This window comes from Eublepharis macularius, chromosome 12 (genome assembly GCF_028583425.1).
Source record: "Eublepharis macularius isolate TG4126 chromosome 12, MPM_Emac_v1.0, whole genome shotgun sequence".
NCBI classification, from domain to species: Eukaryota; Metazoa; Chordata; class Lepidosauria; order Squamata; family Eublepharidae; genus Eublepharis; species Eublepharis macularius.
In genome coordinates this window covers 11,734,116-11,748,226 of record NC_072801.1, presented here as the reverse complement: position 1 = coordinate 11,748,226, position 14,111 = coordinate 11,734,116, and the positions used below count along the sequence as shown (strand labels likewise).

The following is a 14,111-nucleotide window of genomic DNA, read 5'->3' as shown; positions in this document are numbered from 1 at the left end:
TGAGCTTCTTGCACCTGGGGCTTTGCCTGAACTTTCTGCACCTGGAGCTTCTTTGGCATTCTTGGCCCTTGCTGGTGTCTCTGATGTCTGTCCTCTCCTGGCTGAGTGAGTGTTATGGGTGGTAGGGCTGGGCTGGGGGGCTGCAAGCCTAGTTCCTGGGGTGGGTGTCCCTAGGGTGTTCCCTAAGTCTGGCCCCGGCACTGAACAGCTGTTGTGATCATCTTTCCCCAGCTAAGTGGCTAAAGATGAAACTTCTTCACCTTCATGTAATAAGCACTAGGATTTGCCTCAAGCCAGTGGTAGAAGAAGCCTCTTTTATTGCAGGTGGGATTCTTGGTCCTTTCTCTGATAAAATGTGAGAATGTGCCACGAGAAGGATGAGTTTCTTAACAAGAAATATGACCAGCAAAACCCACACTGAACACACACACACCCTCCCCACAGACAGAGTCTCCAAGCAGCTAACTTTCTTCCCATCTCCAGCGATGAGGGGAAGATTCCATTCTGGCCGTTTTTCTAGAACTCAGTTTCCTTCTCAAGGAGGAGAATTTGTCTCCAAGGACTTTCCTCAGCCCTGGACTGTCACTGCTAAAAGGCAGGTCCCTTCTGACGGCTGGCAGCTGCCCGCCGAACATTTCCCACCGCTCCAGCGCATCCACGGCCTTGTCCACTTGCAAGAGCTCCTCCTCGGTGACATCCTTCTCGAGAGCCGCAATGCACATCTCCAGCCACAGGATGTACTCCTTAATAATGTCCAGAGGTTTGGGGGCTCCACCCAGCTTCTCCTGGCTGGAGGCATCGGTCAAAGCACACGATTGTTCGTCAAGGTCCAGCTCCTGCAACGTGGAAACAGCCTGGCTGCAGGTATCTGGAGTCAGGGGCTCTGAAAAGGTTGTCACAGCCTCCGAGTCATTCTCACAACCCATCCCGGAGTCTGCACTGTAGGGCAAAGTGTCCTCGGTCACTGACAGATCTGTCGCTTCTTGGCTGGGCCAGGTTGCCAGAATGTTTTGGGTCCAGGCATAGAGTTTCTGCACCAAACGGAAAAACAAAATCAGGATTGTGGCTCAAATTCCGCACTCGTCATCAGGGTAGTTCTGCACTAACTTGGAAGATGCAAAAAACAGCACCCCAACAATCTTCCTGGGTCCCCCCCCCAAAAAAACAAGAGTCTAGTTCTTATGGTTAAAAATGTGGAAGGGACAGGGAATGACTGGGGATGGCTAGGCTCTCCACAGGGTGAGATTTAAGTGCTTTTCTTTGCTTCTCCCTGAATCTAGTAGAAGCAGAATAAATTATGCCTAGGCAGAAATCCAACCGAGTGCCCCTTGAAAGTTTCCCCCAGACAACGGCCGTTTCCAGACGGCTTACCTGGCTCCGGAACATTGCGCCATCTTGCGGGGGAAACGCGAAATATCGCGTTTTCTCGCGCGAGTTTTGTGCTACGTCATGCGACGTCGCGCAAAACTCACACAAGAAAACGCGATATTTCGCGTTTTCCCTGCAAGATGGCGCAACGTTCCGGAGCCAGGTAAGCCGTCTGGAAACGGCCAACTTTACACATTCACTCTTACCTGAGCAGTCATAAGGGTGAAACCTGTATTAGAAAAAAATAAAATCGACTCTGGGGTCCTCTAGAGTCTGGTGCCCAATACTAAATGGCATGCTTTGTTTGCCCTTGCCAGGAATTGCAGAACATACATAGGCCCACGGATGGGTAGATTAATAGGATTTCTACAGAGAGCAGGAAAACTGTGGGGCAACCCAGAGTGATTCCTAAGTATTATCAGGGCTCGTTTTAGGTTAGATTATGTGGGAGCAGCACTCTTGCATCAATGCCTGGGGAGCTCACAGTCTGGCCGTAACAGGCTTTGTATTAACAGACCCACCAAAGGGGAAGGGAGTGTATAGGCCAATCATCATTTTGATGGGTCAAGTGCCAGGTCAGATTAGCTAGCGACTGGCAAGTTCCTGCCTGAACTGTCATAGATCCAGAGGACTTAGCCCTGTTAGTCTGTAGTAGCAAAATAGTAACGAGTCTAGTAGCACCTTTAAGACTAACCAGTTTATTGTAGCATAAGCTTTTGAGAACCACAGCTCTCTTCGTCAGATGCATTGTCAGCTTTCGAGAGCCGCAGCTCTCTGCGTCAGATGCATCATCAGCTTTCGAGAGCCACAGCTCTCTGTGTCAGATGCATCATCAGCTTTCAGAATCGTCAGCATTATCAGCTTTCAAGCTGTGGCTCTCAAAAGCTGATGATTTATTTTATTATTTATTTATTATATTACATTTCTAGACCGCCTTCCCCATCAGACGGCCTCAGGGTGGTGTAACAACCAACAATTTACAAGATATAATTTAAAACAATAAAAAAACATCATGAATAAACAATTAAAACATTTAAAACATTTTTCCATATACAGTGATGCATCTGACGAAGAGAGCTGTGGCTCTCGAAAGCTTATGCTACAATAAAGTTGGTTAGTCTTAAAGGTGCTACTGGACTCTTTACTATTTCGCCTGAACTGTGTGGCTTGGCTCACATGCTTGAGCTGTTGGAAGGTTTTTTGCTCTGCTCTCTACTTCTGATGCCCCTGCCCTATTTGGAATGAAGAAGCCGACCTGGTTAGAGAAGGTCCTTTAACCTTGCCTTACAGAAAGTGTGTGTATTTCATTTTTATTTATTTTTATTTATTTATGTCATTTATAGTCCACCTTTCTTACTGATACTCAAGGCGGATTACACAGTATGGGATTAGTACAATCAGTATCAAGGACATTTCATAAACAATACTATAGGGTAAATAGATACAAGTTTAAAAGACATAGTATTAGCAACAATCCAATACAGAGTAGAAAAAATACTGAAGCAGAACGTAATCAATTCTAGGACGAACATTAGACAACATGGAGCACTGGTGGTACATAGGAGTACATATTTAAAGCAGCAGATAATATGTAAGGCAATATAGTGATGAAGTCTATGGTACCTAACTCATTAGCGAAGCATCTGAGACCCCAGCCCTACAATACAGCCCTCCCATTTGAGTAAAAAGCCTTTTTTAGTTGTTCGGTTTTGCATTGCTTACGAAAAGCCAGGAGAGCGGGGGCTCTTCTGACTTTCTCAGGCAGGTCATTCCACAGGATAGGGGCCACCACAGAGAAAGCCCATGTACGGGCTGCTGCTGACTTCACCTGTGTGCAGCCTGGCACCTGCAGGAGACCCTGTTCAGATGAGCGAAGCTGTTGTGGAGGGAGGGAGGTGGTCCTGTAGGTATGCCAGACCAAAGCCCTGAAGAACTTTATATGTAATAACTAATACCTTGAACTGAGCACGGTAACTGATGGGTAGCCAGTGGAGCGACTGCAGGCAGGGGCGGCGCAAGAGTCCCGCTCGGTTGCCTGCGCCACTGCAGATGCCTGCCCGCGGCGGCTGTGCCCGGCTGGGGGCTTGTGCTGGTGGCGGCGGTGGCACAGGGCGGAAGGGATAGGAGGCTGCTGCTTTGTGGCACGTGCTTCCGTCCCCCACGCCTCCTCCGGCGCTCCCTCCGGCACCCCACGCCTGAGGCCACCTGGCCTCAATGGGCGCGCCGGCCCTGACTGCAGGACTGTACACGGATAGGATCCTCTTACCCTGTAGCGCTCGATAAGTTTGAAGCCCACCACATACTGCAGCTTCCGGAGGCAAATCGGGCAGGGCTCCAGTGGCCGCAGCAGCACCTCGTCTAAGCTCAGGGCCCCTTGCATGATGCACTGGAGCCAGCGGCAGTTGCCCAGGCCAATCAGGTGGCAGATTTCGTGGCATGTGACCTTTCATTGAGAAAAACCAAAGAACCATCAGAGCAGAACTTCCATCTCCTACTCATTCCACTCTCCCTGCCTCACTTCCCTTTCCTGTGTTCTCTCCCCACTTCCCGCCCCTGATTTTCATTTTCACTGTCTTCTAAGAGCAACTCAGCTGGGCGTAAATAGCCTGCCACTACAGTTTGTCCTTTACTCTACTAGTCTGGAGCCCAGATGGAAGAACGACATGTCTGAATTTATTTATCTATTTAATTCGATTTCTATTCCGCTCCGCCCACAAGCAGGCTCAGAGCGGATCACAACATTTTAAAATATACAATAAAAAAATAAAATTTTGTAGCAATGTAATCATTAAAACGCATCAATTTGGCCAGGCCAAATTCCCTACACATGCCTGGAGGTCGGAAAGATTTATCCTCGCCATCTCCTTGATGTGCGTCTTTCCACATGCAAGAAAGAGTTTTTGAAAAGCAACTCCCCTGTCTAGTGGTCTGAAGTGGCATAATCCAGTCCTGCCATTGCTGCAGCTCCCACGGCTGCTAAGGCCTATTGAGGCTTACAAGGCGCTGTGTCTCATCAGCACAGTTCTCACACTGATGGCATAGGGGCTTTTAGAAATGCAGCCTCCCTAATCCACTCTTGGTGGGCTTTTCGCATCTCACCTTGCAACACTGAAGCATTTCCAGCATGTTGAACAACAGTGTCTGATTCATGGTCCGCTCTGTGGTTTCAGACTCCCCCTGTTGCCCCCGTGGGGATGGGTTCAGCGTGGTGCAGCCCACCTGGGAGAAGTCACCTGAAAACCTGGCAAAACTGCATACACCCACTTCTGCGGAAAGAGGGGGAGAAGGGGTTCAAGGAAAGGTCAAGTCTCCTTTGTTGGAGACACCCAGCCCCCCCACACACACACACAGATATGTGCAACATTATTATTTTTTAAAAGTAAGATCATTAAACAGAGAGGTGGGATGTCAGATGACTGGACTTGCTTCATACGTAGCAAAGTAATATTATGGCAATGTAGAATAAAGAGAAGTTTCGTATCAGTTTGTGAGATGATTTTTAATATACTTTGTATGTCTGTGGTTCCCTAATGCTCAAAACTCACTGCGCTAATTGGACTGCACTTTGTGTGTTGGAAGTTTTATTATTTAATAATACTTAAAACTATTGCCTGGGCGAACAGCTGTTAATGATACCAGCTCCTGAACGATAAACTGCTGCGGTCTTTCTTTGCCATATTAAAGGAGTGGTTCCCTTTCAGTCACCCACCAGATTGCCAGCACATCTCAAAAAGGAGGAGCATTCTGGAAGGATTTGTTTTGCCTCATGCTCTGGTGTGTCAGCTCAGCTGGAAAAGGTTTGATAAACATTCCCATTTCGTAAGCAAGGGAGGAATAGTATCTGCTTGTATCAGAGCATTTTCTACAATGATCCCAAACTGCTGGAATGGTTTTCCTAAAGTATATCAAGATGGTGCTTGCGGGGTTTGTCCTTGGTGGGGGGTTATGTAAAGCTAAACTATTTAGAAGGGAAAGAGCAAGAGTCCAGTAGCACCTCAAAAACTAACAAGATTTGTGGTACGGTAGGAGCTTTTGTGAGTCACAGCTCACTTCTCTTTTCTATTGCTACAGACAGACTAACATGGCTATCCATCTTGATCTATTTAGAAGGGAGTGCTTATTTATTTATTATTATATTTCTAGACCGCCCTCCCCGTCGGACAGGCTCAGGGCAGTGTAACAACATACAGTTTATGACATACAGTTTAAAACAATAAAAACATTGTAAATAAACATTTAAAAACATTAACAATGTGCAATAAAATTTCTCAGATGGCGGATGTAAGTATGAGTCACACTTTATGAGCTCCTGCATGGGTGGTGGACGGTCTTTAGTGGTACGGCTGGCAAGAGGACAGCCTAGCCCCCACCAAATGCCTGGCGGAACATCTCCGTCTTGTAGGCCCGGCGGAAAGATAACAAATCCCCCCGGGCCCTAGTCTCCTCAGACAGAGTTCCACCAGGTCGGAGCCAGGACTAAAAAGGCCCTGGCTCTGGTAGAGGCCAGATGGACCTCCCTGGGGCCAGGGACCATCAGCAACTGCTTATTAGCTGATCGAAGCGACCTCTGAGGAACATATGGGGAGAGGCGGTCCCGAATGTTGCAGGTAATCGGATCTATAGGTTGTGGGCTACGAATAGATCAACTGGTTTCTTTTCTGTTGTGAGGCAGTGACGGTATTGGATGTTTTTACTATCCTTTACACACAGGGATGGGTCCAAACACCCATAGAAGACAACGCCTTAGAAATAAGAGGCATCTAGAATCCATCTTGTCCCAAGCCAGCTTCAATTACAAGCAATTCTGTGTGACTCATTAAATTGACACAGTTTGAGCCATTTTTTTTTCTGTGCCTTGGGAAGAGTATGGGATGTAAACTGTACCTTGGCCTGGCAGGAACTTGCCAAAAGTGAAGCTCCAAGTCTCACACGGGTAGAGGTCAACAAGGGTGAGTCCCAGGACACAGAGGGCATCCATTGGCTTGTTGTTCTTCAGAAAGGTCAAGATTCCATCTGTAAAGAAGAAGAGAAAGAGGGTGCTGAAGCCTGCTAATCTGCATTTTTCTTGCCTGGAGAGAAAGCTTGGGTGTGTCCTCACCCACCCACCCACCAGCCATGGCCCTGCTTCAGATGTTGCCAAGAAATTATCCATTCATTATCCATTACCCATGTAATGGTAAACATTACAGGAAAGCCATATGTTCTTCATTAAACTAGACAATGATTGGTTCCACTACAAGCCTGGCCTTCTTCGTCATTGTCCTACTCCTCTCTTTTCCTTTTCCATTTTTCATTTCCTTTTCCATTTTTAATTCTCCTGACTGTTGAGTTTTTGAAGGGGAGTGGCTTTTTAGTCAGCTTGTATTGAAAAATGTGTTTTATTCCCATTTCTTATTTATTTCCTATTTGTTTTATTCCTGTTTATTCCTATAACACAGAAAAATTTCACAGATCAAATAGCCTCATCAGAGAATCCCAGTTATCAGTCAATCTTCATGGAGAGATGGCTTCCCTTTCTAAACCATTATTACTTAGCATCCTGTTAAGGAATATACTGTACCTAACAAATACGTTGCCATCTGTCTCTATTAATTGTTTATGATGACCTGTAACTATGTTAATTATCTAATCCATGTATATCATTGTTGTATTGTTAAAAATTCAGAAATAAAAAAGTATTTTAAAAAATGGAAACAATTCTATTTTATTCCTGTTAAGATTTCATGCAATGTCAGTCTTGCCATTTGGCATACCCATTTAATTGACAGGCATTTCATCTAATGCTTTAGTTGAGCCAATGTAGTGAACATATTTTAATAGGTGGGCCTGCAATTTACAAAATGTTGGCTCTGTCCCTTCTAACGAGATTATAACTTTACCAAATGGTATCTCAGAAAGTCATCCTGATAGCAGTTTTGGTAATAATATATTTCAGGGGTCATTTCGTAGAAAAAGAGCTGGAGGAACTCATTAGCATAACTCATTAGCATATGCCACACCCCCTGACATCACCTATCCTGGCTGTTTTGGACCCAATCCTGGCCATTAAGGGCTGAAATTGGGCCAAAAATGGCAAAAAGGAGCTGAAAATGGCTGAAAAGGAGCCAAAATGGTTAGGATTGGGCTGCTACTGAGTGGGAGAGTGATCCACCACCCGTCAGAGGCCCGATTTGGGCTGCTTTGGCCCCAATCCAGGCTTTAATGGGCCCAAAATGGCCGAGGGTCAGGTGGGCGGGGCCACCTGACATGTGACCTCTTTGGGGAACTGCCAGAACTGCGTCCCTGTGCTTTCCTCCTTTAAATGAGCCCTGATATATTTAGTATTAAACTGTTCATTGAAAGGTGACTCGTCAACTCAGTTCTGTAATTGGTTGAGAGTCTAGCTATATTTTAGAATTTATTTCTATATTTCAGTGTAAATGTTGCCGTAACCTTCCTCAAACCACTGAGATAAGACAGGATAAATACAGCAAACAGAACACACCCAGAAAACATCAGTTTAACTGAAGGAGAGCTACTGTGCACACAAACCCTTCCATCCTGGGTCAGTAGCTTTTACCCTGAAAACAAAAGAATAAAAACAACTGGATCCTGAAAGGAAAATGTGACAGCTGTTGTCCTTCCAACTTTGTTTTGAACATTTGGGTGTGTGATACTCTTCCATGGAAACAGGGCTTTCCGAGCCTCATTCCTTTTTTCCCTGTTGGGTGGGCAACAGGATGATATCCTGTATGTTCCCTGAAGTAGGGATGGAGAGGCAGGTGAGTCAGAATTAGACATGGGCATGAACAGAAAAAAAATGAACATGGTGTTCGTTGTTCATTGCCATCCACGAACAACGAACTCTGACAAACAAGATCTTGTCACGAACTTGTTCGTTGTTCGTGGGGGCCAGCAGGCTCTCGTCCAGCCATCAAGATCCCTACTGCACCACTCCCAGAAACCCTACCTGAGCAGGCAGCAGGAAAGGAACCAATAATAAATAATAGCTTGGCCCCAGAGCCTGGCAGCAGCCCTGGAACCTGAAGGGGTAGATCCCTATCCCACTACACACACAGAAAATTCAAGCTCCAATGCACTCACCCTGTCTCTTTAACAGCAGCTGTCTCTCCCTGAAAGTCAGAGCTGGGAGCCCCCCGCCCCCCTGGTCTTTTCCTCTTGTAACAAATTTGGAACTCCAGTCCACACTTGGAAGGAAGACCAGGGGGCTAAACTGGGCTTAGATTGGGGTTTCCAGGGCAACAGCAGGAGTTCAGACAGAGTTCAGACAATCCCTGCCTGAGTTGCCATGGGAATTGACTGCAGGTGCCAGACTGTCTGGCTTGACGAACAGCAACGAAGGAGACTTGCAACGACCACTTGTTCGTTTAGAATGGGGCCTCACAAACAGCTTGTTGGCGAACAGCAGATTGGGCTGTTCCCTCCCTATTGTCCCAGAGGACTCCTTTGCTGCCTCACCTGTGTGGAGTTGCACTCGGTCTGAATCCTCCTGGTTACGATAACAGCAGTGGATGGATGACACTGGGACAGAAGGAAGGCATTTGACTCGGAGGCCAAAGAAGAAAGATTCAACGCAACTCTGGAGGGAATTCAGCAGGCAGATCCCAGCAGGGCCTTCGCTCAGATCTGAAAGCACAAGCATCCAGGGCCATAAGCTGTGGCCAGTTTTCCCAGGATGAAGCCCAATATGAAAAGAGGCCCACCCCATGCAGAAATGTGAGAAAGGTGCAAAGGGGTGCAAAGCCTCCGTGTCAGTTTTTTGTATGAAGGTCTGTCATATGCGCATTTCAAGTGGTAATGCTCCAAAGGATCAGAACTCCAGTGGGGATAGCCATGTAACATTTTTATTTAATGTAATCCACCGTGAGCCTGCCTGTGCGGGAAGGGCAGAACAAAAGTCGATATAAATAAATAAATAAATAAATAAATAAATAAATAAATAAATAAATAAATAAATAAATAAATAAATAAATAAATAAATAAATAAATAAATAAATGTCACAGTGCAGTCCTATGCTGAGTTACTCCCACTGAAACCTATTAATTTCAATGGGCTTAAATGGGAACAATTCTGCCTCGGATTCCATTTTCAGACTGTTGTGGGAAAAACTCAAAGGAGTCTCGTGCCATCTTGAAGATTGTTTTACTGAACTGAGGTTCCATCCTCGTGTATATGATGAACTGGACGTTAGCCCACAAAAGCATATGCTTTAATAAAACTGTTCCGTCTTTTGAAAAGGGATTTTTTTCTAAAGACTCCTCACCTAAGGACCTATGTGAGCGTTTTGAAGCTAAAGTTTGCCTCGGTCGGCAAATTTCTTCTCACACATTTTAGAAGATTACGCTGCAGGTCAATTGGCCCTGCATTGAGGAGAGAAAGTTCTCTCCAATTGTCAACAGTTTCTCTTGCTTTTGCTTTGCAATCAAGTAGCCTTAGAAATACCAGTTTCCCAGCGAGGTTTTATACCCATAACCAGGGCTTTTTTTCAGCTGGAAAGCGGGGGAATGGAGTTCCGGAACCTCTTGAAAATGGTCACATGGCTTGTGGCCCCGCCCCCTGATCTCCAGACAGAGGGGAGTTTAGAGTGCCCTGGAGGGCAATCTCAACTCCCCTCTGTCTGGAGATCAGGGGGCGGGGCCACCAGCCATGTGACCATTTTCTCCAAGGGCAACCCACTGAGTTCCACCACCTCTTTTCCCAGAAAAAATGCCCTGCCCATAACAAAAGTATGGCTCCAGGCATTTAACGTGTTTACACTACAGTGATGTTTGATTGCCCCGTCAATCAGACTTGTTGGGTGCCGTGTATCCTAGGAAATGTAATTTTGAAGAATTGTTTGTATTAACCTTTTTATCTTATATTCTATAAACAATCAATGCTGAAGGGTATATAAAGCCTTCCAGTGTAAGTGGTCCTTACTCATTTCTGCCAGAAATGGTGGTATGTGTCATCATGGGTGTATTTAATAAACAATAAACCCATATTACTTTTCTTATCACTGTGTCTTGGAGTCTTGAAATATATGTTGGGTAAGTAGCAAGAGAGCTGTGGTTCTTGAAAGCTGACAATGCATCTGACGAAGAGAGCAGTGATTCTAAAAAGCTTATGCTACAATAAAGTTGCATCTGACGAAGAGAGCTGTGGTTCTCGAAAGCTTATGCTACAATAAAGTTGGTTAGTCTTAAAGGAGCTACTGGACTTTTTACTATTTTGCAACTATTATTATTATTATTTATTATATTTATATCCCGCCCTCCCAGCAAGTGGGCTCAGGGCAGGTTACCTTACAACAGAAGATAAAATATACAAGATAAAATCACAATAAATTAACACAGCTTTCTAATAAAACACCTGCTCACCGTATAAAAACCATATAACATCCGACGGAGGTGGAGGTGCGGCTTAACCATGCGTGGTCGCTCATATATGGGGGGTAGATGGTCAATACCCCCTACAGACTAACAACGGCTAACTCCTCTGGATCTACTGGAGCAGCAGTTCCATCAGTGTGCTGATGTGGGCAGAATTACATACAGCCGTAACATGTTTTGCACACCCTCCTTGTCCTGACCCTACACCCCCTAATTTGCTTATATACTTCTCCATGTATGCATGTGTTGGAAGGGCATTTTTGATCCCTGGTGGCGCAATCGGTTTTGGGCAGGGACCAGGCATTGGGGCAGGTTGTTGGGAAGAAAATGCGGTCGATTTAAGAGGCTGAAGAAGTTTCCCAGTCCAAAGCGTTTGCTCTGTTCCCAGTCCCATCATCCTCCCCCTGCCCTGCCCTGCCCTGCTTACCTATGGGTTGCAGGTATATGTGCTTGCGACAGAAGCGCTGTTTTCTCCTCAGCAGGGAATAGTAGAAGGTTTCGAAGTCCTCGGGTGCATCGGGATGGCTGAGGAGCCAGTCGAAGGCCGTTCTGATGAACAAGCCGCAGAAGAGTGTCCGGTGGGGGTTGTACGCTTCTGAGAGGAAGAGCTTCTCGGCGCTGGTGAAGGCCTTGGCGTAGAGCTCCTGCAGCACAGGATCCGTGGAGATCAGCGCATCCTTCAGTGCTCGGGGCCCGAAGCTGAACTCCTGAGCGTGTCTGCATTGCAACATCATGGACTGCAGAGCCGGGTTCCACAGGGCTGTCTTCTAGAAGGACACCGCAAACACTAATCTTGGTAAACTTGCCCAAGGGGGTCTGCTCCAAGCTTGTACTGGCTTGTACCGCTGCAAGACCAGGATGCCTACATTTCCCATCAAAACTTGAGGGAAGCTGACAAGTGTCCAACCTGTGTCAGGCGTCACTTGTAGCTTAGCTCTAAGAGAGAGAGGGTGGGTTTGGGAAGGAAGGAATGAAATTCCCCGTCTTGTTCTTGCATATAGTCAAAATTGTGAAAGACCGAGGGTGCATTTGATTCTGCCTCCTTTTCTTGCTTCATAATAACCCTCACCAGGGCTTTTTTTCAGTGGGAACACAGTGGAAAGGAGTTCCAGCACCTCTTAAAAATGGTCACATGGCCGGTGGCCCCGGCCCCTGATCTCCAGACAGAGGGGAGTTGAGATTCCCCTCCGCATCATTGAGCGGCACAGAGGGCAATCTAAACTCCCCTCTGTCTGGAGATCAGGGGGCGGGACCACCGGCCATGTGACCATTTTCACAGAGGGCAATTTGAACTTTAAAAAACTCCCCCCTTGTTCCAGCTGACCCAAAGTGACATCGTTGTGAGGCCTTGAGTTCTACCACTGAGTTCCACCACCTCTTTTCCCAGAAAAAAAGCCCTGACTCTCACTAATGTAATCCATCACCTCCCATTTGGGGGCAAGAGGCAAGCGAGAAGACGCTCATTAAACTGTTTCATTGGCTGTATGAAGCACCACCTGAACGATTTGTTGTTGGAAATTTCATAGCTTTCAGCTGAGGAAAGTCAACTTATTTATTTAGTGCATTTTGAAATATCAGCGTTTATGTGTGATGCTGTTTTCATGCATGAGCTTGACCCCACTCCTGTTATCAGAGGGGCCAGAAACAAATAAGGCCTGCTGGACGCCAGTAAATATTTTTTCCAATGCTGGGTGGCCTGATTACAAGTGCAGAATGACTGTTTTGATCAGCCCTGTTCTAACGTGTGACATTCTCATCAGACAACGTCCCCAAATGTTCCCTTCCCATAACTTAACTGTTGACAGCCGCTGTTGGCTAGGCACGCCTAAATCACACTGCACGTAGCTCCCAGCAATCTAGTCATCAATTATTCCCTTTGTAAATCAGTACCGTGAAGCTAGTCCCCTTGAGTGGCAAGAGCCCCATGAATTATTCTCTTTGCCAGCTCAGCACCCTGCGCCAGTTCTCTGCTTTGCCACCTCTGCAGACAGACCCATTTGGGAGCAACCATAACAGACATTCTCAGGGCAATAAAATATGGCCTGCCTGTGCATGCAGGTGTTTGGGGAAGATTTTGCAGACTGCTGCTGTTCTTTGAAGAGCAGACAGAGCTTTAAACATCCCAGGAGCAGAGCAGGTGGCAATGTCCGCCCCCCTTCACCATACTGAGATCAGGAGCAGAGCAGATGGCAATGCCTGCCCACCACCTTCACCCAGCTGGGATCAGGTGCGGAGCAGGTGGTGATGCTCGCTCCCTGCCATCACCCAGCTGGGATCAGGAGCAGAGCAGGTGGCAATGCCCACCCCTTCACCCAGCTGTGATCAGGAGCAGAGCAGGAGGCAATATCTGCCCCCTGCCTTCACCCAGCTGGGATCAGAAGTGGAGCAGGTGGCAATGCCAGCCCCCCTTACCATACTGAGATCAGGAGCAGAGCAGGTGGCAATGCCTGCCCACCACCTTCACCCAGCTGGGATCAGGCGTGGAGCAGGTGGTGATGCTCGCTCCCTGCCATCGCGCAGCTGGGATCAGGAGCAGAGAAGGTGGCAATGCCCACCCCTTCACCCAGCTGTGATCAGGAGCAGAGCAGGGGGCAATGTCCACCCCCCGCCTTCACCCAGCTGGGATCAGAAGTGGAGCATGTGGCAATGCCAGTCCCCCTTCACCATACTGAGATCAGGAGCAGAGCAGGTGGCAATGCCTGCCCACCACCTTCACCCAGCTGGGATCAGGCGTGAAGTAGGTGGTGATGCTCGCTCCCTGCCATCACGCAGCTGGGATCAGGAGCAGAGAAGGTGGCAATGCCCACCCCTTCACCCAGCTGTGATCAGGAGCAGAGCAGGGGGCAATGCTTGCCCCCGGCCATCACCCAGCTGGGATCAGGCACGGAGCAGGTGGCAATGTCCACCCCTCGCCTTCACCTGACCGGGATCAGGTGCGAAGCAGGAGATGATGCCCGCTCCCCACTTCACCCAGCCTGGATCAAGAGTGGAGCAGATGGCAATGCCCATTCCCCCTTCAACCCACTTGAATAAAGCATGGAGCAGGCAGCAATGCCTGCCCCCCTCTTCACCCAGTTGGGATCAGAGCAGGCAGCAATGCCTGTCCCCCTTCACCTGGATGGAATCAAACGCAGAGCAGGAGGCTTTGTTACTAATCTTCAAATAAAAACCTCTTAGTCAGAGGGAGATGCATCCATTATTCTGGAACTCCAGTTCATAGAAACTTGAACTGATATAAGACAGTTCTTCCTTGACTCCCTGTTTTAGCACAGGTCTGTGGCCCAAGAAATTGCATCACACCGTCCAGTTTGCCCTGCTGTGCTGTAGCCAGGACTTTTCAACCTTTCTAGATCCAGGACCCAGCCTTAACC

At 47.3% G+C, this 14,111-nt stretch overlaps 1 protein-coding gene across 2 annotated transcripts; it reads right to left on the bottom strand.

Moving 5' to 3' along the window:
• Positions 1-461: 461 nt before the first annotated feature.
• On the bottom strand, positions 462-11,471 carry AMZ1 (archaelysin family metallopeptidase 1). 2 transcript variants are annotated; one of them, XM_054995421.1, is made up of 6 exons: positions 11,168-11,471; positions 8,827-8,994; positions 6,253-6,381; positions 4,468-4,634; positions 3,635-3,811; positions 462-1,031 (listed from the first exon to the last, which is right to left on the bottom strand). In XM_054995421.1, exons 1-6 carry the CDS (start codon positions 11,469-11,471, stop codon positions 462-464), a joined length of 1,515 nt encoding a protein of 504 aa, XP_054851396.1. The 2 variants fall into 2 exon arrangements, with proteins under 2 accessions (XP_054851396.1, XP_054851397.1); XM_054995422.1 differs by having other exon boundaries at positions 3,635-3,754.
• Between the last annotated feature and the right edge of the window lie 2,640 nt (positions 11,472-14,111).

Coding starts and splice junctions, on each gene's coding strand:
- AMZ1 (XM_054995421.1), bottom strand. CDS start 11,471: ATGTTGCAATGCAGACACGCTCAGGAGTTCAGCTTCGGGCCCCGAGCA. Junction 3,812..4,467: donor AAATGCTTCAGTGTTGCAAG/GTGAGATGCGAA, acceptor TCTCAATGAAAG/GTCACATGCCACGAAATCTG. Junction 1,032..3,634: donor AACTTATCGAGCGCTACAGG/GTAAGAGGATCC, acceptor CGTTTGGTGCAG/AAACTCTATGCCTGGACCCA.